The 27,203-nt window shown below is 55.1% G+C and overlaps 1 protein-coding gene across 1 annotated transcript in view; it reads left to right on the top strand.

Annotated features, from left to right (window-relative positions):
• Window positions 1-27,203, top strand: part of Tcerg1l (transcription elongation regulator 1 like) — a 155,939-nt gene that overhangs the window by 109,798 nt on the left and 18,938 nt on the right. Inside the window, exons 7-8 of the mRNA XM_042701462.1 lie at window positions 5,022-5,176; window positions 15,400-15,469. Coding sequence (XP_042557396.1) covers window positions 5,022-5,176; window positions 15,400-15,469 — 225 coding nt within the window. The remainder of the gene's footprint in view (window positions 1-5,021; window positions 5,177-15,399; window positions 15,470-27,203) is intronic.

The raw sequence follows: 27,203 nt of genomic DNA, 5'->3' as shown, positions 1-27,203 counted from the left end.
AGGAACGAGGGGCATGGAACGTCAGTCAGGGGGCCGGAAAGTCAAGATGGCACTGCTGGGGAAAACCAGCCCTGTGGTTTGTGGAGAGCCGGTGAAGCCAGAGCAGCCTAACATCTGATGGGTGCATAAGCTCTGGGGTCTCCTTGGCCTGCTGGCCAAGCGCACTGGACAGGACCCTCAGTTCTACCCGGGCCAGCCCCTCCCAGAGACCAAGCCTTGGGTAGAGAAACACAGTAAATGGCAGGGGTTGCTGCCGGTCTGCTGAGGAGACCCAGTGAGCTGCAGGCTTCACGCAGAAGACAGGCCCTCCCAGGACAGCGCATGCAAGGTGCTTCGCGGTGCTTGAAGGTGGGTGGGGGAGGCCAGGCAGGAGCTCTCGCTCCCAGTGAGCTAAGATGAATCTTGAGAGAAGCTAAGTCTCTTGTAGCCTTCAGAGCTCAAGAACAGGGAATTTGTGGTTGGAGGGTGAGTGTGATGGTCTCTTCTATCACAAAGCAACTCAGTAACTGACTCACTGTTCATTAGCTCCAATCCAGGTCTTCCTGTATTAGGGCAGCTCAGTGTGGATATCCTGTACCACACTTAAATAACTCTGACAAACTAATTACCTCCTCAGGGAAATGGGGACATTTAGAGAGAAGAGGGGTATGGAGGCCATCCAGGAATTATGTGGCATGATTTAAAAAAAGGAAGCTATCTCTGTTACTTAAAACAGGCATAAAATGATACATAAAATTAATTTTGCATGTTATAGCTGGCTCCGTCTAGTTGAAACCAACCGTAACAAGTGGATGGGCAGATTTCTCCTGGGAGCCACATTTATTTACCTGCCACCGGCCCTGTGGTTTAATTCCACACGTATCCCCTGGGCACAGGAACTGGCTTTTTGTAGCCTGGATATAAATGTGCATGGTGCTAACTCGCATTTCCTCTCTCCAGCACTAATGCCCGATTAAGCCCCTAATTAGCTATGCTCCTCCCTGGGCTTAGAAGTTGGGCCTTGGTGATGTATGCTCAGCTTTGCAATGACAGGCTATGAGAATCTCTGCACCCAAGGACCTAGAGTGAGGGAGGTGGTGCTTCCTGAGCACTGAGTTTACAACAGACACTGATGACGACCTGGGAGAATTTGGCCAAATGAACATGTGTCCAGATGGAAGGTTTTTTCTTTTTTGTAAACTAGATTTTTGTGTGTGTTTGTTGTTTGTTTGTTTTGGTACTGGGGAACACATCTAGGACTTGCGCTTGCCAGACAAGAGCTTTGCCATGGAGCTACATCCCAGCTCATAAAGCTTATTTCTTAATGAGCAGCCATGCTCAGGATCGGGGGGGGGGGGGGTGCTTGGTGAGAACAGGAACAGGTCCTATCGTCAGAGGACTTTGGAATCATCACCTCCAGGTCCTCCTGGGAGGATTATGGTACCCTGTGGTCCCGTCTAGAAGCCAGGGTCTCTGGGGACCCTCCTCCAGAGGGGCCCCATGCCCAGGATCTGCCTCACACTGTTCATCCTAGGAGAGCCTCAGAGCCCGACTTATTGGCACACCTTCACCGACAGCCATCTGACACTCCTTTCCACCTGGTCAGGCCCACCCAGCCTCCTGTTTAGACCCTAGGATGTGCCCTCAGATGAGTATCCATTTGACAGGAGAGCTGTAATGGCGGCCTGGCATCCACATCTAGCATCCATTGTTCCTGAATTCTCACTGTGCATCTTAGGATTTGGGCCCATCTCAAACTAGAGCAGCCAGACATCTTCACTTGCCTGTCCTCCTGAGCTTCCTGTTCCAGTGGACCTGAGCTTCCTGTTCCTCTGGTCCTCAGCTTCCTGTTCCTCTGGTCCTCAGCTTCCTGTTCCCCCGGTCCTCAGCTTCCTGTTCCCCCAGTTTCCAGCTTCCTGTTCCCCCAGTCCTCAGCTTCCTGTTCCCCTAGTCCTCAGCTTCCTGTTCCCCCAGTCCTCAGCTTCCTGTTCCTCCGGTCCTCAGCTTCCTGTTCCCCTAGTCCTCAGCTTCCTGTTCCCCTAGTCCTCAGCTTCCTGTTCCCCCAGTCCTCAGCTTCCTGTTCCTCCGGTCCTCAGCTTCCTGTTCCCCTAGTCCTCAGCTTCCTGTTCCTCCGGTCCTCAGCTTCCTGTTCCCCTAGTCCTCAGCTTCCTGTTCCTCTGGTCCTCAGCTTCCTGTTCCTCTAGTCCTCAGCTTCCCGTTCCCCTGGTCCTCAGCTTCCCGTTCTCCCTAGTCCTCAGCTTCCCGTTCCCCTGGTCCTCAGCTTCCCGTTCCCCTGGTCCTCAGCTTCCCGTTCCTCTGGTCCTCAGCTTCCCGTTCCCCCGGTCCTCAGCTTCCCGTTCTCCCTAGTCCTCAGCTTCCCGTTCCCCTGGTCCTCAGCTTCCTGTTCCTCTGGTCCTCAGCTTCCCATTCCCCTGGTCCTCAGCTTCCCGTTCTCCCTAGTCCTCAGCTTCCTGTTCCCCTGGTCCTCAGCTTCCCGTTCTCCCTAGTCCTCAGCTTCCCGTTCCCCTGGTCCTCAGCTTCCCATTCTCCCTAGTCCTCAGCTTCCTGTTCCCCCGGTCCTCAGCTTCCCGTTCCCCCGGTCCTCAGCTTCCCATTCTCCCTAGTCCTCAGCTTCCTGTTCCCCTGGTCCTCAGCTTCCTGTTCCCCCAGTCCTCAGCTTCCCGTTCCCCTAGTCCTCAGCTTCCTGTTCTCCTAGTCCTCAGCTTCCCGTTCCCCCAGTCCTCAGCTTCCCGTTCTCCTGGTCCTCAGCTTCCCGTTCCCCTGGTCCTCAGCTTCCCATTCCCCTGGTCCTCAGCTTCCTGTTCTCCCTAGTCCTCAGCTTCCTGTTCCCCCGGTCCTCAGCTTCCTGTTCCCCTGGTCCTCAGCTTCCTGTTCTCCCTAGTCCTCAGCTTCCTGTTCCCCCAGTCCTCAGCTTCCTGTTCTCCTAGTCCTCAGCTTCCCGTTCCCCTGGTCCTCAGCTTCCTGTTCTCCTAGTCCTCAGCTTCCCGTTCCTCTGGTCCTCAGCTTCCCGTTCCCCTGGTCCTCAGCTTCCCGTTCCCCTGATCCTCAGCTTCCCGTTCCCCTGGTCCTCAGCTTCCCGTTCCCCTGGTCCTCAGCTTCCCGTTCCCCTGGTCCTCAGCTTCCCGTTCCCCTGGTCCTCAGCTTCCTGTTCCCCTAGTCCTCAGCTTCCTGTTCCTCTGGTCCTCAGCTTCCCGTTCCCCTGGTCCTCAGCTTCCCGTTCCCCTGGTCCTCAGCTTCCCGTTCCCCTGGTCCTCAGCTTCCCGTTCCTCTGGTCCTCAGCTTCCTGTTCCCCTGGTCCTCAGCTTCCTGTTCCCCTAGTCCTCAGCTTCCTGTTCCCCTGGTCCTCAGCTTCCTGTTCCTCTGGTCCTCAGCTTCCTGTTCCTCTAGTCCTCAGCTTCCTGTTCCCCTGGTCCTCAGCTTCCTGTTCCCCTGGTCCTCAGCTTCCTGTTCCTCCGGTCCTCAGCTTCCTGTTCCCCTGGTCCTCAGCTTCCAGTTCCCCTGGTCCTCAGCTTCCTGTTCCCCTGGTCCTCAGCTTCCTGTTTCTCTGGTCCTCAGATTCCTGTTCCTCTGGTCCTCAGCTTCCCGTTCCCCTGGTCCTCAGCTTCCTGTTCCCCTGGTCCTCAGCTTCCTGTTTCTCTGGTCCTCAGATTCCTGTTCCTCTGGTCCTCAGCTTCTTGTTCTTCCTAGTCCTCAGCTTCCTGTTCTCCCTAGTCCTCAGCTTCCTGCTCTCCCTAGTCCTCAGCTTCCCGTTCCCCTGGTCCTCAGCTTCCCGTTCCCCTGGTCCTCAGCTTCTTGTTCCTCTGGTCCTCAGCTTCCTGTTCCTCTGGTCCTCAGCTTCCTGTTCCCCCGGTCCTCAGCTTCCTGTTCTTCCTAGTCCTCAGCTTCCTGTTCCCCTGGTCCTCAGCTTCCTGTTCCTCTGGTCCTCAGCTTCCTGTTCCTCTGGTCCTCAGCTTCCTATTCCTCTGGTCCTCAGCTTCCTGTTCCCCTGGTCCTTAACTTCCTCTTCCCCTAATCCTCAGCTTCCTGTTCCTCTGGTTCTCAGCTTCCTGTGAGTTAATCAGGGCCCTCCAAAAGAAGAGGAAGGAAGGGGACCAAGGAGGGGCTCAGAGAGAGCGGGTACCTCCATTGGAACCTGGCAGGCTTTAGTCTGAGGCTTATATCATTTGTTTGTTGCCCTTTTTATCCTCTTCAAGTAGATGGGCCTGTGGGATCCCAGAGCAGCCAGCTCCCAGGGGTCTTGGGGGAGGCCTTCCTGCCAGCTCAAGTGCCCATCTGCAGAGGAGAGACCAACAGTGCCCACAGCTGAGATCCCAGCACCAAAATGAACACAAAGGAGAGACGAGGGTTAGAGTTAAGGTTGGAGGGACTGGTCCATAAGCCTCTACAGATGGAGACATGGCTGTGGATCCATTCCCAAGGGCATTGGAAAGAAAGAAGCAAAGCCCACTGACAGAGGCTTGCAGGCTGGGGTGCATTGCCTGGGTCTCAGGTGACCCCTCCCCCCTCTCAGGACCATGGTGCCTGTCCTGCCTGTCTGCGGTGTCTGGGCACCAGGAAGCTGCCCCTGCTTCTCCTGGGGAGACCCTGGCCTCCACACAACAGCTCCCAAGTCTTTAATGGACAGACAGAGTTGCAGCAAACAAGGAATGCTCCAGGATTTCCCACTGGGGCAAGAGATGTCCCTGAATGCCTGGGTCTCAGCTAGATGTTCGTTAATGGAGGTCTGTGCCAGGAGGGCATCAGCCTGGGTGGCCCTGTTGACCTGCTGGGCGTTTCTAAACTCTAGTGTCCTTGCTGGTAAACAGGAGGCTGCAGATGTCCACCTGCCAGTCAAATGAGAGGCAGGGTAAGAATGGCCATTAACCACGCCAGAGGGCAGGCAGATTGCTCCTGCTGTGCACAATGCCCTTCACAGCCTGGACAGTTCTGTTCTGGAGGACATGTCCAGTGAGGGACATGCCTGAATGCTTTCAAACCCAGTATCTTCACGAGAGACTGAAGTGCGTTCTCTACCCCAACAGGTGCGTGGTCTGGACGGGGGATGACCGGGTGTTCTTCTTCAATCCCACCATGCAGCTGTCTGTCTGGGAGAAGCCTGTGGACCTGAAGAACCGCGGTGACCTCAAGAGGATCATCGAGGACCCGCCCCACAAGCGCAAGCTGAAGGCCTCAACAAGTAAGGAGGGCGTCTGGAACCTCCATCTTTACCAGTTCTTGTTCTGTTTCTAGAAGGAAGAGATGGTGGAGAAGGCTTGTGGAACTGTGCTCGTGGTTGCTAAGTTCAGTAGCATGTTCTGCTAAAATTGACCCTGGCACGCGGTGCGCTTGGGCATCTGCGTCCCGGGAGGCCTTTAGTGCCAGAAAGATGCTCATAGCACAGGCCAGGTGCACCTTCTGGGTCACATGCTGCTGGCGAAGCTTTTGCACCCATTCCACGTGTCGGCTTCTCTCCAGTGGGGACAGCAGGCCTGCAGCTGAGGGTGGGCACTGTCCTCTACTCAGCTCTCTCCAGCCCACGACCACACGGGCAGGTGGCTGTGTGGGAGGAGCAAGGGTCTTTCTTAGTGTAGAGCTGGGTGGGGAGACAGCTGCTTGGGCTGGCCCTTGTAAATCTGTGTCATGGAGAGCGGGAGAAGAGTGCTCAGCGTTTTCAGAAAGGCTCCTTTCCGATTAGAGCTGATTCATTTTTTATGAGCTGCTTCATGGGGAAGCCCAACTCTTGGAGAATGTAGATTCAAATAGCAGCATTCCACGGGAGATGTGTAGGACCAGAGCTGTGTGCCACCTGGAGAGCAGGGCCGCACGGTGAAAGGCCAGCGGTGGACAAGTGAGCTTGACCCTTCCAAAGAGTCTTAGTGTATTTTTTATGTGGTGTTTTCTGGAGTCGGTGATGGTGTCTTTGATTTCACATTCTGTAAGGCTGACACAGGATGGCATTAGCCTAGACTTGCAGTCATCCTGCAGCATTTAGAAGGTGGTATTATTAAAGTCTCCTTGGCACTTGTAACAGTGCGCAGAGACCTGGAACTGGTTGCTCTTGCAAAGCTGTTAGTCTTTTAAGATTGAAGGATGACAAGTTCAATATGTCTGTTTCGCTTAAGATAATGAGAACATTCTCTAACTTGCTTGGGTCAACTGATACTGTTAAAAAAAATGTTTTAGGTGCATACGGGGCTGTAAGATCTGTATTCCATCCCTATGTGCAGACAGTGGGGTCTGGAGCTGCTGATTTCATTATCTCCTTGGTCACTTGGCATCCAATGTGAAAGTGCCACGTGAGCGCACCCCTGAGCGTGTGCCACATGAGCGCACCCCTGAGTGTACCACATGAACACCTCCCTGAGTGTGTACCACACGAGCGCACCCCTGAGCGTGAGCCACATGAGTACATCCCTGAGTGTACCACATGAGCGCGTTCCCGAGCGTGAGCCACATGAGTGCATTCCCGAGCGTGTGCCACATGAGCGCATCCCTGAGTGTACCACATGAGCGCATTCCCGAGCGTGAGCCACGTGAGCGCATTCCTGAGTGTGTACCACATGAGTGCATCCCTGAGCATGTGCCACGTGAGCGCATTCCCGAGCATGAGCCACATGAGCGCACCCCTGAGTGTACCACATGAGCGCATTCCCTGAGTGTGTACCACATGAGCGCACCCCTGAGCGTGTGCCACATGAGCGCACCCCTGAGTGTACCACATGAGCGCATTCCTGAGTGTACCACATGAGCGCGTTCCCGAGCGTGAGCCACATGAGCGCATCCCTGAGTGTGTGCCACATGAGCGCATCCCTGAGCATGTGCCACGTGAGCACGTTCCCGAGCGTGAGCCACATGAACACCTCCCTGAGTGTGTACCACACGAGCACATTCCTGAGCGTGTGCCACATGAGCACACCCCTGAGTGTGTGCCACGTGAGCACATTCCTGAGTATGTACCACGTGAGCACACTCCTGAGCGTGTGCCATGTGAACACCTCCCTGAGCATGAACCACATGAGTGCACCCCTGAGCATACTTCAGCAGGCCCTGGGGACCAGGCCTCTGAGCCTCTGGGATATGGTGCAGAAGCTCAAGCTCACAACTGAGATTTGGAGCATCCTGCATGGAAGCAGCCAGGGCAGGAAAGCCAATGAGACTCCATCTCCAAAATAGCTAGCAAAAAGCTAGGCTGTAGTAGTGGCTCAAGTGGTAGGGTGCCAGCCACACAAGCAAACCAAAGGGAGTCAAGGCCCCGACTTCAAATCCTGATACTAGCAAAGAAAAAAATTCCTTCAAGAAACGTGACAGTCCGGTTGCACTGACAATGATTTTATTTGCTTGATAAAAGACGAACAATGAAGGCAACTCCTGATCACTGCTTAACTTGTATTCTTTCAGATAATTGAGTGCCATTTTTTTTAATTTCTCAGAAAATTAGTAGGTGTGAGAAAGAATTGGACTTGTTGAGAGTCAAATGCGCAGTTGCTCTCATATTTCTCGCGTTTGGACCGAACCGGGCCAGGTCTGAAGAGAAGCAGGGAGGTGCCCCCATCTCCGCAGGGTCTGTCACCTGCTCTCAGAGCCCGCCGGCTGCAGGTGAGGGAAGGGCCTGGGCTGCCGGACCATAGCCCCGTGCTCCTTTTCACCTGCCACCAGCCGTCCGGTCTCATACTTGACCATATAATTCTTTGCATTTGATAACGCAGAGAATTGAGCCTTGAGTATAACCAACACAACCAGAAGTACCCGATTAGCTTTATTTTAACATATCATGGTATGTTGTCTGCTACCAACTTTAGTATGGCTGAACTAATTACTGCACATAGAACTAACATAATTTTTTAAGTGCATGTAATTACAAAACAACTTTACTTTCATTAAAGAGGAGGCAAGATGGTCTCAAGCCAGTCAGGGTTTTTATATGATTCTTAAATATATGCAAATGACCTCAATTTTTGTTTTCTGCTTGTTGGGCTAGTATGAGTCTGTCTTTAAGAGCATAACTAATAATTTCCTGAGATCCAACTGAAGAACTTTTACAACCAAATAATTAAGGCAGAAGGTGTTTCTGGAGGCTTAGTGACTGATAAGGAGGCCCAGTTGATGGTCTCTGTCTCTGCCCTCAGTAGGGGCGTGCTTCTGGGATGCCTTTGGCCGTCATTCATCACAGCTTATCAAATGTACTGGGCCTCCTTACCCAAACCGGCTCTGGGGAGGTTGTCTTGGTGGGCAATTATGTTTGGCATTTTGTTCAGCGATCAGCCTTTCTAGAGTGGAACACGTTAATGCCTGTCCCTAGTGTGAGATGTGACAAGCATGCTGGCTTTCACAAGGCAAACGAAAGAAATAGATGTTGTAAGATAGAAGCTCATCTAACTGCTGGTGTGTGTGTGTGTGTGTGTGTGTGTGTGTGTGTGTGTGTGTGTGTGTGTGTGTGTGTGTGTGTGTGTGTGTGTGTGTGTGTGTGTGATCTAAGCCATAGCATTCACCAGCGGCTCATAGCATTAGGCAGTTTATGAGGTCCTGTACACAGAACCTCCCGAAGTGCCACGCTATTTATCACTCAGCAGATAAGGAGGGAGGCTGCTTTTTCATTCTCTTAGCTTTGCTGAAGGGTTCAAGTGAAAGCCTGAATTATTTTCTAATTACCTCGCGATGCATCCAGATTTTTTATGGCCCTCTAGCCTTGCTTTAGTTGACAATAAGTGCTGTTGAACGGATGTGGGGTGAGAAGCACCAGGCTTCACCCTGGGCCCATCCATTACACACATGATTCCTGGGGGTGTTACGACTCAAGTTCAGCGCGTGCTCCGCGGCCTCCACCAGCCTCACGTTCTCCACGCTGACCCTGGCCTCCACCAGCCTCCACACTCTCCACGCTGACCCCGGCCTCCACCAGCCTAACATTCTCCACACTGACCCTGGCCTCCACCAGCCTCCACACTCTCCACGCTGACCCCGCCTCCACCAGCCTCCATGTTCTCCACGCTGACTCTTCACTCCACCAGTGGCAGCGAAGCCCAGCCATGCAGGCCTCGAGGAAGTCTCTGGAGGCCGGCCTGGCCCCTCTGCTTCATCCTGTGAGCCTACCCGCCCCACTCACAGAGCTGCATTCCGTCCCCTGCACCGGGAGGTTTGGTACAGCCTGGTGAGAAACATCAGAAGCAATGGGGTATGGGCCACTGGGATGCTCCTCTGGGTAGAGGAGACACAGGCAATCAATAGCCCGTCCTCTGTCTCCGGCCTGCCTCCTGCCATTGCTTTCCAGTGTGTGGGAAGGACAGCGCCTGGAGTAGAGAGGAAGAGCGAGCATCCTCTTGGCTAGGCCGGGGAAGGAAGTGGCAGCAAGTGGCTTCCTTAAATCTCCCCAAGCCCTGCAGGTGGCTGCCGGGAGCCCTGGGAACCATTTGTCTCTGTAACAAATTACCCAAACAAGAAGTCGCAAACAAGACAAGTGGGACTGCTTTCCGACTCCAGTGTGAGGCTCCTGGGGGAGGGCGGGAGGTATCTATCATCTGGGGCTCTGGGTGGAGGTTCCCTTCCCTTTCCTCACCTCTTCCAGCTCTTAGAGGAGCCCAGCTGGGCCTGCGGGCCGCCTTCCTCTTCCAAGCAGCAGGGTAGCATCTAGTAGCTTCTCTAAGCCCAGCCCTCCTCTCGCCTGCCCTTGGAAGGATCCTTGTGACTGTCCGAGGCCACTGAGTGATGCGGGCGAGTTGCTTAGCACGTCTTGAGTGACGTAACCCCGCAGAGGCCTCTGGGCTGGACATGATCCCGTTAGGAGGCCTTGGTCTGCCCACAGCCATCTTGATACCCACTTCACAGGAGAGGGGACTAGAGAGCCCAAGTTCACGCTTCAGTCAGAGAGCGCGGGGCATGGGAAGTGCAGCCCAGTGGGCTCGAGCCCAGGTCTGAGCAACAGCAACCAGGCCCAGCGCCTGTGAGCTGCGTGCTGGGCTCGCAGGAGGGACAGGTGCAGGCGGCCCTGGCCCAACACCGCCTCAGCCCCGGGCGGTAACAAGAGATGGTAGCGGCGCACTCCGCTCCAATTGCTTTGCAAACATTTTAGTCATTTATATTCAGGACAAATGTGAATTCATAATGACGTTCATTTCACTAAGTAGGATATAAAATTGCCCTGTGGGTAAACACAGCTGTGGCTGGTGAATGGGTCACTTTCCCAGGCATTGTTTGGCGGAGACCGTGTGGACAGGGTCTCTGAATCACAGCGGGGCAGGTGCCTGGGCCCCAGGCGGCGGGCCGCTGACTGGCACTGCCAGAGCTTCCATGTGTGGGCAGAGCGTTGCGGGGCCAGCGGGACCCAGGCGGTGGATTCTGTGTGGAGAGGGCTCCCGTTTCCTGAGCTCCATCGCCCTGGCCACGTGGGTCTCGTGCGATAAGCAGGTGAGGGGTACAACAGGGAGTCCTTTGAGAGATCCCTGTACTGGCCTGAGCAGGAAGTACGGTGGGGACATGTCTAACGCCCGTAGCATTTTCTAGCGGCTCTTGCTGGAAAGGACCAAGCCCAGGGTGTGCCAGTCCCGGACACTCTGATAGCACACAGCGCTCAGTGATGACCGGCCGCGGTGGAGGCACAGTGCACCCGGCAGGGCTGCACCCGCACCTTTGTCACGGATGACCCAGTGACCGGCACCTTTGCTCCCTGACCGCTGTGTGGGAGGGGCTGCAGAGGCGCCCCCCCCCACACCCCGCCTCCAAGGAGCCGGGCGCCCAGGCCTGCTGCTCGCGTTCTCATGGTCTCAACACCCGTCACCGAGCCGCCTGCCTGTCGTGAGTGTCGTGGATTTCAGACCACAGGGAGGGAGTGCGGAGAAGGCCCGGGCAGGCCGGCTCAGGAGGCACAGCCAGCGCCTGGCCTGACCCTGTGGAACACTGCGTGTCTGTGCCCCGGGGTGGTTTTGTGGGTGGGACTCTGGGTCCAGCCAGGCTTTGGCCTGACCGTGTCTACGCCAGCACCCACGGTAGAGGCCACAGCGGGCCACCAGAGCCAATCCAGACCTGAGATGCACGACCTCCACGCGCCCAGAGAGAAGCCCCTGACCATTTCACCCACAGGGCCCAAGTTTCCTCATTTGCAGACAGCCTGTGAACGCCCTGACTTAGGCCTGACGAGCAGGCCATCCCACTCACAGAGCCCCCCTGCCCCCTCGGCCAGTGCTCAGCTGCACAATCCAGGTTTCACCAGGTTGACGGGTGGGAGCCACCAACACCCTGCTCCTCAGTATCTTGCATGTTTCCTTGGCACAAAGGTCACTGAACCCTTGTAAGCCTCTGCTAACCTCTGCAGACACCCAGAGCTCCCCCAAGGTCTGACTCTCATGTATGCAGATGCAAGGAACACTTCCTTTTGCTCTTGGGAGAGCTGTCCCCAGAACCTGGGTAGCTCAAGTGGGCGGCAAGTAAGCACAGTCCAGCAGAGCCTGCAGAGAGGCGGAGGGGGGGGAGGGGGGAGGCGTGCTCACCTGGGCAGAGACGTCTGTTCTGAAGGGATGAGCTGGGCCTCTGGTCCAATTCCTGCATGCTGAGTCTGCCCTGCTGAGGTCACGCTGTAGGAGGTACTGGGTGCTATAAGAAAGAAGTACGGTCCTCTGCCTCCCAAGTTGTGTCTCCCTGGGATCTGGATCCATACCACACACCAAGGATCTCACCTGAGTGCGCACACACTTGCCCAGCACAATTCAGCTCCACTAATTCTCCTGTCTGTGTCATCCGGGGGCCTTGCCTCTCCTTCCTGTGTGGCCTGATGCCATGCTGCAGCCTCTTCAAGCCCAGGAAGGAAGCGTTGAGTTTTGAGACTCAGGGGCTCAGAGACTCTGCTGGCTCATCCAACCTCAGGCCTCCAACTCTGTGACCTGAAAAAAGTAACACAAAAGGTGCTGTGTGTGATTACGCATATACACAGGTGCATTTTACAGACACATCTCTTGTGTCATTTAATAGTATTGGAACTGCCACATCAAAAGGAACGTGCATATGGAGTTTTGACAGTATTTCCAGGTCTGCCTTAGGTAGAATGATCAGCTCACTTTCGCTAATGTGTTCTGCTCAGAGCCATAGATCACTGGGAACTTAACTTCCAAAACTGTCCTCCTGGTCCTGGCTGTTCCCTTAATTGTGAGTGAAAGGAACAATTTTTCAGACTGGTCGGCCTGTTTTTGTTTTGTGCTGCTAGAAAGCAGTCTAATTCTTGTTTTTCGTATTGGTTCACATGGATACATGGACTTTTATAAATCAGTGTGCTTGGGCCATGGTACTCTTCCAATATTTTTCTTGGTGTTTTGTTCTTGATTTTCTTCTTGTTGTGGTAAAATATCCATGATGTGAAGTTGAACATTTACCTGTGCTTGTATGTACACTGACATGGACAGCTCACACGTGGATGACCCACAAGGGGTCACTGACATGGACAGCTCACACGTGGATGACCCACAAGGGGTCACTGACACGGACAGCTCACACATGGACGACCCACAAATGGACAGACATGGCCAGTTCACACGTGGATGACCCACAAGGGGTCACTGACACGGACAGTTCACACGTGGACGACCCACAAGGGGTCACTGACATGGACAGTTCACACGTGGACGACCCACAAATGGACAGACATGGACAGTTCACATGTGGATGACCCACAAGGGGTCACTGACATGGACAGTTCACACGTAGATGACCCACAAGGGGTCACTGACATGGACAGTTCACACGTGGATGACCCACAAGGGGTCACTGACACGGACAGTTCACACGTGGATGACCCACAAGGGGTCACTGACATGGACAGTTCACACGTGGACGACCCACAAATGGACAGACATGGACAGTTCACATGTGGATGACCCACAAGGGGTCACTGACATGGACAGTTCACATGTGGATGACCCACAAGGGGTCACTGACACGGACAGTTCACACATGGACGACCCACAAGGGGTCACTGCTGCCGACAGCTCACACGGGGACGATTCACTGAGGAGCTCTCGTAGCACAGGGCACACGTGGACGACCCACAAGGGGTCACTGGCATGGACAGCTCACACGTGGACGATTCACTGAGGAGCTCTCGTAGCACAGGGCACACGTGCCTATTTGCAGTGCTTTGTGCCGGCCGCCACGCGTGAGCCTGTCTCATCCTCCTCTGGCACGCTGTGAGGACCTGCAGGACACCCCATGCACCCTCCCCCAGCCCACCCCCTGCAGCTTTGGATTCTCCTCTCCCGTTGCCTTGGGTGAGCAGAACGGGGCAGTGTGGCTGGCCCACGTGATCTTCAGGCGTTCCGGGCTATGGGCACAAGACCATCCGTCCCTCGTTTCCCCTGTGTGCTCATTCTGTAATTTGTTCACTCACTCACCTGTCCACGAGTGAGCAGGAGAGCTGCCGGATGGCCTTGAGTTGTTGCAGTTGGGGCTACTGTGACTAAGGCTGCTGTAAACACTAGCATATGAGCATCTGTTTAGAACTCTGGTTGAGAGCTGCTGGCGTGTGTGCCAGTCCACGTTTCCAGCCAGAATGCTTCCATCGCTTCACACCCCCACCGGCTATTTCCAAGGCGCCCGCCCTCCTCTCACCCCCTGGCTTTCAGTGTTTTCTGCTTTGTTGGCACTGTGGGTGCTTGTTTACAACCATCCTAGCCATGCAGGGTTGAGTTGGAGCTTCATTCTGTTGAAACTAATAATGTTAAATGTCTTTCCAAAGGCTTCCTGGGCATGGTATTCTCTGAAAAAGAATGACCATTTAGTCCCTTCTTGTTTTTAGCCTGGTTGTTGGTTTTATGTTGTGTGAGTGGTAGGGGTTCTATGTATATATACACATATGTATGCATGCATGCATGTATGCTCTGGATAATAGCTCTTTATTGCACATATTTTCACATTATATGACTTTTTCATTCCATTGGTAGAGTCTTTGATGTACAAAAGCTGTTCATTTTGACTAAGTCCAACTTATCAACTTTTTATTGACTATGTTTCATCTATCAAATCCGTGTCATGCAGAGGTTCCTTTATTTTTGTTCTAAGAATTATAGAGTCTTACTTCTTACTTAGTTTCTAATCTATTTTGGCTTAATCTATTGTGCATGCGTACGCGTGCGCACGTGTGTGTGCGTGTGTGCATGTGCACGCATGCGTGCGCACGTGTGTGTGCGTGTGCGCGCACGTGTGTGTGTGTGCATGTGTGCGCACGCGTGTGCACGTGTGTGTGTGTGTGTGCGCGCACGCGCACACGCAGCCTTCCTCAGGGATGATCTCTATTCTGTTACATTTACTAAGCGAGTGGCATTCTCCCCTTTCCTTCAAGCTTTGGAAATATGTGTGCCACTAGACGGGCTGGGCCTTGTGAGGCGGTGCCTGGGAATCCCTCACTTCACAGAAAGTGCTGATTTGGAGCGTGAGGGCTGGGGCCGTTTATCTGTGACTGAGCCCCTCATCTTACCAGCAAGCCTACACCCCACACGGGGAGCACAACTGAGAAACGCTGATTCGCTGTTGGCGTTGGGGGGCCCTGGGATTGCAAACACAGCACACAAGGGGAGGCGAGGGGAGAGGCGGGTATGAAAGGAAAGGTGTGAAGGTCTATGTGTCATGAGTGTCCCCTAAACTCCACCCTGGGCATGAGGGGGAGCCTCCCAGGGAGGAGGCCTTGGGATGGGTGTGGCTCGGGTGAAGGGGAATCTGGAGGCACACTCTGCCCCCCTCCCCACTGCTGTGGGCCCTGTGACTGGCTTAGTAGCTTCAGAAGTACAAATGAGCTGGGAAGCTCTGGGCTGCTGGCACCAGTAGGGATCAGTGGTCAGCCTGGCAGCCCGGGCTGGAGGGGACATCCCTGTGAGAGACTGAGAGGAGACCAGCTTTTATTCCTAAAGCTGGGGAAATGGGTACAGTGACGCCCTCTTCTCTTCGGGGTGGAAATGGGGTACCTGTCCTCCAGCAGTTTGGCTTTCAGAGTAGATGGAGGCAGTGTGTGGTCACAGGCCTGCAGGAGGGGCTACTGCTACTGCCCTAGATGGAGAGACGCCCCCAGGCCAGGCCTGCACTGGACATCTGCAAGACATCGCCCACAGGCGGCCGGTCCCCAGACACAGCAGGTGAGGGAGGGAAGGCTTGTCCCAGAGCAGGGCCGGAGCAGAGCACATGCCTGCCCTCCCCCGGCCACTCGGAGGTCTGGCCACCTCTGCATGCAGGAGCTACGCTGACCCCTCCCTCCCACACCGGGAGCGTGTTCCTCTTCTGTGGAAGAGGAAGGACTGCTCCCAGTGAGCTCTCAGGATTGATAGCCATCTTTAAGGGAAATTATTTTCTTAATTCTCAAACGAGCCAGCTCTTGATCGCGTGCCAGAGCTGCCTGTGTTCGCAGTGTCTGAGCTCTGACCCTCCCGCTCTATTAATTTGATTTTCTTTCAGCAGACAGCAGTGATGGATCCATTTCTGATGATGGCCTGGAAGACCCAAGTTTGAAGACCAAGAGGAACCGGTAGGTGGCGCTGCCCTGTCCTGCCCTGTCCTGCCCTGTCCTGCCCTGTCCTGCCCTGTCCTGCCCTAAGAGACACCTGGGCTGTGTAGCAAGGAAGTGCTGTCAGCTATGCTGACTTGGACCAGAGAACTAATTCAGCCAATAATGGATGTCAGAGGTCTTGGGTTCTATGCTGGCATGTGTTCTAGAAAGGAGGTGGGCCTAAGCTCCAGGCACCAGGACACGGGTCAATGCTGGCTCTCCCCGGTCCTCACATGGACCCTGGCCAGCCCTGGCCATGCTTCTCACATGCTGTTAGAGCATCAGGGCAGCTGCTGGGGACAGGTGGGCAGGCTGGCGTGATGTCCTCGCTTACTCCGTAGCTTTGGGAAATGACTGCAGCCTTGCTCACAAGGGTCTCATCTACAAACGAGAGTACTTGCTCTCTACCGGAGCTTGGGGTGCCGGCTCCCTGAGAGATGCCGGCTTTTCCCTTTCCCATGATGCCCCAGCCCTGGGGCAGACACAAAGGTGGGCACGTGTGTTGCCAGTGTGGGCATTTTCTCTTTGAAGATATGCTTTAGAAGAAGTAACACATTTTCTAGGACAGACATTAGCCATGCCTGAGGAAAAGAAAATCTTGCATCAGAGTGGTACCCGCCGCTGTACAGCCCTTCCTCCCTAGGTATTTTGGCTAAGGATGGAAGGACATGGCTAGACTCAGCCTGGCCACCATCTGGCAGATGGGCGCAGGGGGGACTCCTTTCTACAGTGGACACCCAGTAGACAGAAACAAAACATCCACAGGACTCGGAGGAACAATGCAGGGAAGGCCAGCCACTCTCCTGCCCAGGTCAGGGCGCAGCCTCCTGCCTGAGCTGCCGTGGAGGGCCCGTGACCCCCTGGGGTAGCGACTGTGGAAGAGGATGCAGGCGGGGTGGGGTCTGTGCGGCCCTGGGGAAAGCCTGCTACCCAACCTCAGGAATGTCTGCTTTCTTGCAACCACAAATCTCCTCAGAGGGTCACTTTTAGGGAACATAGAGAGCTTGTACTACCACAAAGATGGGGGCTGGGAGCCTCAGCTGGGGGCCAAGGCTTCAGGACCAGGTAGATACAGTTGAATCTTGATGCATACGTCCACGCCACCGCATGGGTCAACGGCCTGCCCACCCGCACATGCGCATCCTGCAACCTGACCAGTGACCAGTGCGGGGAAATGGAGACGCATCCCTGGTCCATGGGTTGGGGCTGGCATATGAGGGAAAGTTCCGGTTCTGAAGCAAATGGTCTGTCTCCTCCATGACTCAGCCTTCCCCAGGGACTGGCCTCGGAGTCTGAACACTTGCCAATCAAATAACATGCAAACAGCCATTCGGGTTCTAATCATCTGAATGGCTCCCAGAATTGAGGACTGGTTGTGGAATCAGCAAGGACATTTCCACAGAGGGACCCGGGTTTGGGCAGCTCTGCTCAGAGCTCTGCTCTGTTAAGGGTGAGTCGTCTGTGGGAGGAGGCTGCGGTCCCGCCAGCAGTGGCCCTCCACGCAGGCCTGGGGCTCGCCCTCCACCCTTGCCGTGAGACTCTGTCCTCCACAGTGACCAAGCAGCCAGATGGCGGGCGGGCACGCCCCATCCAGCCTGCCCCAGTGCGGGTCTGCTAGGGCTCTCTGGCTCCACCACCCCAGTTCAGGGTTGATGGCCCCAGACTTGACCTTTTGACCCATAGAAGATGGCTGTGAGCAGCCCGCGGCCTCCTCACCCGCTGAGAGCTGTGTGCACTGTGTAGTGCAGCGGGCATCAAGGGCAGGAACCGGTCTCCATGGAGCCCTGAAAGCCATCGATGTTGACCTGCCCCTTCTGTATGAATAATAGAATTTTCCTCATCAAAAAGCACTTAAGATCTCCCTGTGACATGTGACTTCTGGGCAGCTGTGCTGCCATTTTAGGAAGCCAGGACTGTGATGCTGCTGGCGGTGTCTCTGCCGCCGGCCCGCCTTCTCTTCCCTCGAGACCAGCCTTGGCACGCCCGATGCGCGTGGCGAGCATTTGTACACAGATGGAATTAAATTGATATTTTTCAGATAATGTAGGCTCAAATGATGTTTCTCCTAAATTTCCCTTGGAGCAGAAATATGTCTCACTGACAAGCTCTCAGATTATGAAAGTCTCTGAAAATACCTGCTGAGTGCCACTGAGAAAGCATGTCGTGTTCTGTCTAGCAGAAGGGGTCTGAGGCAGGCTCTTCCCTGGGATCCCTCAGCCCCCTTCTGGGGAAGCCTGGGAGCTCCACAGGTTTCATAGTTGGGGCTGGTTTTTAAACGTGCTTTTGATGTTAGGGAGTCCATTTTATTTTGGATAATTGAATTGTTTTAGGAACTCAGCAGCAGTTGGTCCTTGGCTTTGGACATCAGAATGACAGTGTCCACGGGACATTTTGGAGAGGATGTGGCCGGGAGTGCCCGTGGCTTCCGGCCTGTGTGAGGAGCAGAGCGGCTGCAGAACCTGTGGCTTTCTTCCCCTCGGAGCACATGGCAGCCTTGGGTTTGCGGCTCTCAGTGGCCAGTGGCTTTGGGCACACACTTCCATCTTCCTGACATTTGGTTTCGATTTCTTCTACTATGAGGGGTGGAAAGGCTCTCTGGGGCTGTCATTCGTTGTTGTCCTTTGTAAGCTTTGGAGATGTTGGTCGGCGACTTGGGATGGGCACATTCACATTGTCCTCCTGCCATAGAACATGAATTTCAAACAGCAAATGGGGTACTTTGGCAAAGTCATAAATAACTCTGGCTGAAGACCCAAAACCTGCATGAACAAGAACTGTCCGCATGGTGGTTTCCATGCTTTCCTCAGACCTGTCTCCACTACCATTTAATGCCCAGCACAAAGCCTCAGATCAGGTCCGGCAGAAGGTCGGGGACTTTCAGGCTACCAGGAGGAGGTAGGCCCTGGGAGGAGTCTTTACCCGCAAGGGTTCACTGCGTAACCTTGAGATGCCCTCTAGTGAGTTATGTGGCCCTGTGCCCCTGCCCCCACAGCAGGGTATGGGCAGAGAGGTTGTTCAGAAATAGGGAAGACCATCCCTACCCAAAAGGAAGCACAGGAATTTCACAGTAGCTTTTCGACCTCATGATATAGTGCAGAAGCCTTAGCCCAATCCCTGAGATCATTCTCGAGTTAGACCCACACCCACAAAAAGTCTGCTGTGGGAGGGGGAGGAAGGACAGATTCCCGTGCAGACAGAGCTTCTGTTGCCTGGGGGGAGGCGGGTCTTGATCCCCGGCTGAGCATGGGCGGCAAGAAGGACAGGCTGCATCCCAAACCCCGTTCCTGCAGGCGGTCCCTCGCCTTCCTACCTCAACCATGCTTAAAAAGTTAGAAAGAGTAACTACGGAGAAGGTGAGAACATTTGAAAATGTTATATAAAAAAAGGAGCCTCAAAAGTAACATTGCTGTCAGACTGTATGTTTAATTTGTCCCTGGATAGCACCAGAGCTTTCTGCCTGCCGGCGTCAGTGCCTGAGTTCTGTCTAGTTGTCTGGGAACTTGTGAGCCCTGGCTGGGGTGGTCTTTGACACGCATGGAAAACAAACCATTAACCTACACTTACCTTTCAAGCAATTCCTTTACTTAATGCATGCTTTCAGATGATCAATTGGCTCTCCATAGAAACTCGCGGCTTTACAAATGCTGTTGAGCCTGCACCGTGAGTCATGAGGGCATTTCACGCAGGACCTTGCATTGATATCTGTCCAGGGGAGGATGGAGCACAGAAGCAGCCGTTTGTTATGGGCTTGCAATCTGTCTTTTAGATTGAAACATGGATCATCCTAGCCTTTATTTTCTTTGCAAAAACGACCATGAAACTTGGGCGTGTCTGAGAGGAAAGCGTGTGACTAGGCTGTGCCTTCCCGGCAGCCTCTGTCTGCGGGGATGTGGGAGGCGGCCTTCTCTTCCTGTTCCCAAAGCTCCTCGCTCAGTAGAGATACTCGGACCCCAAGAGGCCAGTCTAGCGTGGACTCTGAAGCCCCTGACCGGAGTGTCTGTGATTGATTCCCAGTTAGACCCTTCCGGTCTTCCTCCCACCCCACTGGGCTCCGCCGTGGTGAGTGGGTGGGTGGACAGAGCCTGGGGGCCTCCCAGGGACTGTCCTGGCTGGCCGCAGGCTGGAGAACTAAGAGGGAAAGAAACCCGATGCCTGCAACAGGCCTGGGCGCTCCTCCCCTGCAGGGGGCACTGGCCTCTACAGAGGCCCCTCCCTCCAAGGGTCTGCTGCCCTGCTGTTCCTGAGCCCCAAGGCTGCATCTGTGATGGGAAACTGGGCCTCCCGGCCTCTGGAGCACAGCCTCGAACCCACTAGCACGTTGCGGCTATGTGCCGATTCCTCAGGAGGGGGTCAGATTTGGGGACCTCTCATCCCCGCCTGGCTGGCGGGCTGGAAATCTCACATCTCCTGTCAGCCGACTATACAGAAGAAGGCTCAGTGTTTCCCTGATGGGTCAAGACCTGGGAAAGCAGGAGCGTGGACCGCTGGACACATGAACAGCCACATCCCTGCGTGTGTGAATTCCAGCCCTGGCGAGGTATGCATGGGACAGGCGTCTGCCCCCGCTCGATGTGTGCGGGCTTGGGACCACACAGGCGGTGGTGTGTCTTCTGTGCTGGGAGCAGGTGGCTGTGGTCCTGGCCTCACGCTTCCCAGCAGCTTAGCTGCTCAAAGGACTGGGTACAGCAGGTCAGACCACAGGCCAGCCCCATTCTCACCTCGGTGAGATGGCTCTGACGCGGCTCTGTACAGCACCTGTGTCTTCACGTCCTGCCCCTTCTCCCATCCGTCCCCGTGTGGGGTTCACCTGGGTGCTTCTGCTCCTCTGGAGCTCCCTGGAAAACCATACCTGAGCTGCAGCCCTGCCCTCCTGGCCCGGAGACCCTCTGCCCAGCCCAGCCCTCAGCTGGGTGGGCGAGCGCCTCCCACAGAAGCCTGCTTGTCCTTGGGTCTCCAGGAGGACAGTGCAGGAGAGCCGTCTCTTCTGTTTCCGTGCTTGACTGTTGGAGGAAGGCCCAGGGATCAGCTGCGACTGCGGCTGGCGGTCAGCAGAGCCGTGGTGCCCCTGTCCACCTCACATCCTGACAGAGCGGTCAGGGGGCTATTGAGGCCACATTGCCAGCAGGCGACCAGGGAGGCAGTGGTTCTCAAATCCAGGTGTTTGGGGGAGACGGGGTGCTGAGAAGCAGCATGTGCGGGGCTTGGCTTTCTCTGAACTTCCCTTCCCTGAAGACAACCCCAGGGTCCTCCCTCCTCAAGCTAGGAGCAGATATGCGAAGACCGTGGCCCCTGTTCCCCGTAAGATTCTCCAGAGAGCCCCCCTCTGCGTTCAGAGCCGGCCCAGGCCTCGCTGGAGATGGCGTTCACGTCAGCGGCCAGCTTTACTTTATGGCTCTTCTTTGACCCTCTGACTTGAAGACTACCTTCTAACCCCCATGGGGAGCTCCCTCCTGTCCTCAGAGCCCTCTGCGCAGGGAGCACTGTGGGCCAGGGTAGCTGTCCTCACAGCTGGCTGTCACACACGAGGAACCTCAGTCACAGATTCCATCCGCCCCGAGGAAGGAGTGGCAGAAGCCTGGGGACCATGGCCCAAGTGACCATGAAGATTTCTGCCTCTGTGCAGCCTTGAAGCTGACACACCTTTCCTCAAGCCACCAGATTGCAGGAGCAGGTGCACCCGAGGGTGTGGTAAGCGTGCTGCCGCCGGCACGTGGCGTGGGTGCGGAGAGCCGGCCACTTGGCTGCCCCCGGAGGGCGCTCTGCCTTCAGCGGTCCTCTTCTGGAACTGAGTTAGCCTGTTCTTGCTGTGCGGTGGCCGTCTGCCAGGTGTTGGGTGTCCATCTCTGCGGGGATACTGAGTGACATGACCCCTGGGCATCTTCTCGGCAGGCCTGCTTTCCCACAGCCTGCGAATCCTATACCCCGGAGGCTTTGGAGCGGTGGGCAGCCCTTGTCTCTGGTCTTCCACTCCGAAGATGATGTATTTCTTCGAAGGTTTTCATGATGATGATCGCTTGGCTTGCTTGGAATGACTGTTGCTTCTGTGGTGAAGACTGTTCAGTGGGGTGGGGGTAGGGATGATTCTAGGGAACCAAAGGCTCCCAGGGGTGGGGGGTGGGGGACTAAGCCAGGGTGAGAGGCCGGCGATGGGGGTGGGGAGGACCCCCAGGGACGCAGCCAGAGAAGCAGGTTCCAAGGAAGTAACTTCCATCAAAGCAAACAAGGCAACATTTATTCAGGGAGCACTAGTTCTATTTTAGGAGGGCTCGATATAGGAGTAAAATGGCACACATGACCCTCATACCCATCAACAGCTTCCACAGCTGTCCAGTGCCCAGTACTGTCCACCTGAAGTCCCCAGTCCCCCAAGATTGTTTTGAAACAAACCCTACCTATCGAGTACATTTTATTTGTAAACACCTTAGGAGAAATGACTAAAACGTCAAGATTAAACAATAAGCAAGACAAAACAACTCCTTATGGAAGCAAGTAACTTCCCAGTCATTATCCAAGCTTCCTTGCCTGTCTGCTCTTCCAAAGTGACGCTGTGAAATCGTATCGCAGACTGCACCCTGCCGGCACCTCCCTCGTCTCCTATGGCTTGTCGGCTTCTCCTGCTCCACTCCACTTTATCTTCATTGATCCTTGAAGCAGTGAGCTTCTTTCACAGCCTGGTGTCGCACAATTGAAGTACATACCATTTCCTCGCTGTGGCGAGTGACTTGCCACTGGGCCCTGTGGGTTTCGTGGATGTGTGGTTATCCGGCCAGGTGCAGCTCAGATTCTTGTTTGGGAAGGCCATGTCGCTGTCGCGTCATGGGCATTCTTTCCCTCCGGAGGCAGAGCGTAGCCTCCCCTCCCGCCGTGTGCGTGTGAGCTGTGCCTCCACCCGCCAGCTCCTTCTGGGCTGCTGAACGTTAGTATCTCAATTCTGCCATTCATTTGCGTCTACTAGCTTGTTTATCCTTGGAAAGTCTTAGTGTGAGACGAACAGAAAACACAAGATATAAATGTGGGGTTCCCTAGCCACATTAGTGATGGCTGGCTAGTTATAAAAGATGTGAGATGTGGGGGACCATCTTTACAGATGGAAGATTTTCTTGGGTTATGTTTTAGTATGTCTTCTATTGTTTGCTGTTTCCTTCTTGGAGATTCCAAGCAGACGCTGGTGTTCGTTGTTGTTGATGGGGTCTGAATCTAGGCACTCATACCTGCCAGGTAGGTACTCTGCCATTTGCACCCCCTCACCTGAACTTTTGGCACTCCTTATTTGGGATCTGGCTTCTTTCTCTGTGGCTGGGGTGGCTTAGATGGGCCTGGACAGCAGCCCTCCTGTTTGTGCTTCTCTGTGTGGCCAAGATGAAGGCTCACGCCACTATACCAACCCACTGTTTGAGACAGCGTCTTGAAAACGTTTTTCCCAGGCTGGGCTCAGACACAGTCCCCCGTATCCCCTCCCAAGCCGCTGGGGTTTACGGGTGTGAGCCGCCACCCCCTTCTGTTCTCGTGATGTTCCTCTGATGCCCTTTCTTTTGTGCCCCGCGTCCTTCCCTGCCTGCCCTCGATTCCTTCCTGTGCCCCTTCTCACTTGTTTTTCTTTTCTAATTTCCCCTCTTTGTTCCTCATAATCTCCTAGATTTTCTCAGGCCATTTCTTTAAAATTCTTATTTTATATAATATAATTCTTACTCTTTTTTTTTTTGTTCTGGAAAGAGTTTCTATTTTATAGCATAGTTCATGTTCTTTTAAAAAATGTAATTTATTTTCATATAGTTAAAGCTTTCATCAGATTCCTGGGCAAGGCTGGGCCTTGCTTCTTGGGGAGCTACTCTTATGATTAGTCCTGCGGTAGTGTTCCTGGGCGCGGTTGTTTTAATTACCTGTGTTTATGTAGGTGGTGAGGATGGGGAGGGCTGTGAGTGTGCTCCTCCACGCTGGGCTCCACCGAGGGTCTGGCGTGCTGAGGCGCTGCGCTCTAAGATCTGTCCTCTTCACCCCAGAGACTCCTCTCCCCCAGGCCTTCTCTTCTCTGGCCCCAGTGTCCCTGTCTATTAATGTAGACGTCCCGTGCCCAGTTTCTCTAGTGGCGAGGGTTACATTGGCAGGGAAAGCCCACGGGCCCCTGCATCACTGCACATCTGGGCTCCCTAGCTGCGTGGATCGTGGAATATTCCAGTGAACTGCTGTGGGGGGGGGAGGGGGAGAGGGGAGGGGGAGGGGGAGGCGCTCCTAACCTTGAGACTCCACCAGTGAGGTTTGTGCCCTTGCGTTGCTGGGGACGGGGCGGTGACCGCTCTGAGTGGCTCTGCCTCGGGCAGTCCTGTGCTGGGCCTGTGGGGCCACGCTGAGGTCTTGGGGGTGCGCGCCCCTCTTTCAGTGAGTGGAGACAGTGCCCCGGGGCTTCTGCTTTGATTTTCTGACTGATTGATTTACCTCGTGCATAGATCTTGGGGGAAGACTAGAAATCACCTTATTTAACACCATGAGGCTGGTTTGTGTTTCACATCTTAGAATTCTCTGGATTCCTGTGTCCCAAGCTGCGCGTGACCGCATCAGTCTCCTCTGCAGTGTCCCAGAAAGGACGCCTGGAGGGGAGAGAATTCGTTGTTATTGTTGTTACTGGGGATTGACCCTGGCGGCCTCTGTCACACAGGAAGTCTACTTCCCAGCTATGTCCCTAGCCATTTTATTGTTGCTGGGCTTTGAACATTTGTTTTTGTCTTTTCAAAGATTGTTTTTCTTTTTGCCAGTTGACTAATCACTGTCAGCCACGCCCCCCCCCCCCCCCCCCCCCCGTGCTCAGGGCGGAGCCCAGGGCAGGTGCGCTCACGCTGAGCTCCACAGAGCCCCTAGAAAGGTCAGTGGATGTGCGGCTCCCACAGAGCCTGCTGTCCCCATGGTGGGGGCGGTGGTGCAGTGTGATGGGCAGAGCCAACAAGGGGTTTGGTAAACCCTTCGTGGCAAATGTCATTGGCGGCCAAAGGGCCTGTGGGAGCAGATCTCAAAAGGTGAGGAGAGCAAGGCAGAGGCGTCAGGGCCGGAGGGCTGGCGGCGGTAAGTGGAGGAGGGTGAGCAAGAAGCTAGCTGAAGCCGGAGGACAGGGGCCTGGAGGTCGTGGTCAGCCCTGTCCTGCTCTCCCGATGGATGCTCAGCCCCTGTGCACCCTGAGCCCCATCGCTGTCCATCCACCGGGCAGACTTGCTTCTGTGTAAGGCACGGGGGGGGGGGGGGGGGGAGTGGGGGGGGAAGGGGGCAGCTGTTCCTGCGACATTCCCCTGGCCGTGTTCCAACCCAGAGAGGTCCGCTCTGCTGTCGGCATTGGCTTTGAATCCTACCTGATCAGCACTGTGTGGGCAGAGAGGAGGCCACGCCGATGGTGCCCAGGCACCCAGGGCCCCTGCTTGATGTACCTGCTTGATGCACAGCCGCTAGGAGAGGCCTCTGCATCTCACAGTGTGGAGGCTCAAAGCCAGGCAGCACCCATCTTTCTGAAGATCATCATTCATTATAGCGGCACAATAGATTCACAGAAACTCGGACTGTGTCTAACACCAGAGCTACAGGCTGCTGGTGTTTTGATGATCAATTCCCAGCCAGCCCTCTGTGCAGCAAGAGAGAGTGGTCTTCCTCATCCACTAATCAGAGGAAGTTATTTCTCCCAGATGAACTGGGAAGAGCTAGAGTGAATGGTCAGAAGCTTGCGGTGACAGTGAAGTTATCATCACCATCAACATCACTACCATCAGTAGCACCATCATCAGCATCTCTATCACCATCATCATTATCAGTGCCATCACCACTATCAGCATCTTCAAACCACCACCATCAGTGCCAGCAGCATCTTCATTGTCACCACCACCATCATCACTATCACCACCCCCTCCCCCTCCTCCTCCTCCTCCTCCTCCCCTTCCCCTTCCTCCTCCCCCTCCTCCTCCTCCTCCTCCTCCCCTTCCTCCTCCCCTCCTCCTCCCCCTCCCCCTCCTCCTCCTTTTCCTCCTCCTGCTCCTTCTCTTCTCCCCCCTCCTCCTCCTCCCCCTCCCCCTCCTCCTCCTCCTCCCCTTCCTCCTCCCCCTCCCCCTCCTCCTCCTTTTCCTCCTCCTGCTCCTTCTCCTCTTCTCCTCCCCCCTCCTCCTCTTCTCCTCCCCCCTCCTCCTCCTCTCCTCCTCCTCCTCCTCCTCCTCCTCCTTCTCCTCCTTCTCTTATTATATCAGTACTCATTACAGACCAGCCGTTGTGCTAGGTATTTAAAGGCATTATTTCAATTGAGAAGTCCTGAGGGCAGAGGCTACACAGAGTTTTAAACAATCATCAGGCATTCTTATTTGCGGCTGTTATTTCCATCTGAACACGTTAGGACAGTTGGGCAGCTGGCCCCTCCCTCTCCTGCAGTGGCTTGCTGAGGACTGGCTTGTCCCAGACTTTCCTGCTGTGTTGAAGGGAGAGAGGGAGGCCCAGGTGAGGGATGTGTCCTACCTGCCTTCCACAGGTTCGCCTCTCACCACAGAGCCCTGAAAATGCAGCCTTGCTGGTACCTCAGACGTGCAGCCGGACGGCCAAGCACTGACCAGAGGCCACGCTGTCCCTGCAGAAGCACTCGAGGTGTGAAACCCCTCCTGAGAGGAAGAAGGCGCCCTGGACTTAGGGCCGTGTAGGTCACTGGATGCCTTTGTCCGCGGCTCGTGCTGTAGCTGAGCACCACAGGCCGGTGGCGATCTGACAACAGCAGTGACACATTCAGCTCACAGTCTGGAGGTCTCAGGCTGATCTGGTGGGGTCCTTCCTACGAGGACTCAGCAGCACCCGTGGTTGCCCAGAGCACCTGGGGGGCGCGGGGACACAGAGATCACGCTTCCCAGCTTACATCTCCTTGCTGGTAACACCCCAAGGCCCATCCTGCCCCACCCCTTGGTAGATGGGCTTAGGGCTCACCGGCTAGGGGAACATTCTAGCCACACACCAGGCTGTCTGCCCAGGGTGACTACAAATTTGAAGGCTCCCCAGCCTTGCCTGAACTTTGGCAATTTGCTAGAGAGGATCCCAGAACGCACTGAGATTGATACACTTAAGACCTTCCAGAACCGTCCTTGGGAGAGAGGGGGTGAGGTCTCTTGGGGTCCTGAGGACGGAGGCCTTGCCCCGGAGCCTGGGCCCATGCCACCCTCCCGAGGGGCCATGGAGCTCCCCAGCCGGGACCGTGGCTTCCTCTGTCCGTGGTGGGTGGAGCTGAAAGTCACAAGGCAGCTCTGGGCCAGCCAGTGTCCCCAGTCACTGCAGGAAGGTTCTGCTGGGTATGGCTTGATCGGGAGAACCTACAGGTCTCTCTGGGAGTAACAATCCTCCAGACACGCCACATGTGTTTGAAACTTTGTGTCAGGAGCTGGGAGCAAAGATCTCAGGGATGTGTGGTAGGCCCAGCCAGGAGGCTCTGTGCGCACACTCTCCCCCACCATAGGCCAACAGCGCTGGGCAGTCCCAGTCATCAGTGTGGCTGCGGGGGACACACGGGTGTGTGGGAAGCAGTGAGGCTTCACAGCTCCTGGGCACCTCCTCTAACACCGACTAGTGACAGGCAGGGCTCCAGCCGTCAGACCGCGACAGACTGAGGCGAGATGGGCCAGGCTGTGGACATCTGGTCTTGCTCATCACCAGCAGGGATGAGCTCTCTGTGTACCGGCAGAGCCCTGGCTGGGGGACCTCTCCTGCTGCACAC

Source organism: Dipodomys spectabilis, unplaced genomic scaffold (assembly GCF_019054845.1).
Source record: "Dipodomys spectabilis isolate Male_0828 unplaced genomic scaffold, ASM1905484v1 ptg000289l, whole genome shotgun sequence".
Taxonomy (NCBI): Eukaryota; Metazoa; Chordata; class Mammalia; order Rodentia; family Heteromyidae; genus Dipodomys; species Dipodomys spectabilis.
Note: the sequence above shows the minus strand (reverse complement) of the source record. Positions and strands in the feature narration are given on the sequence as shown.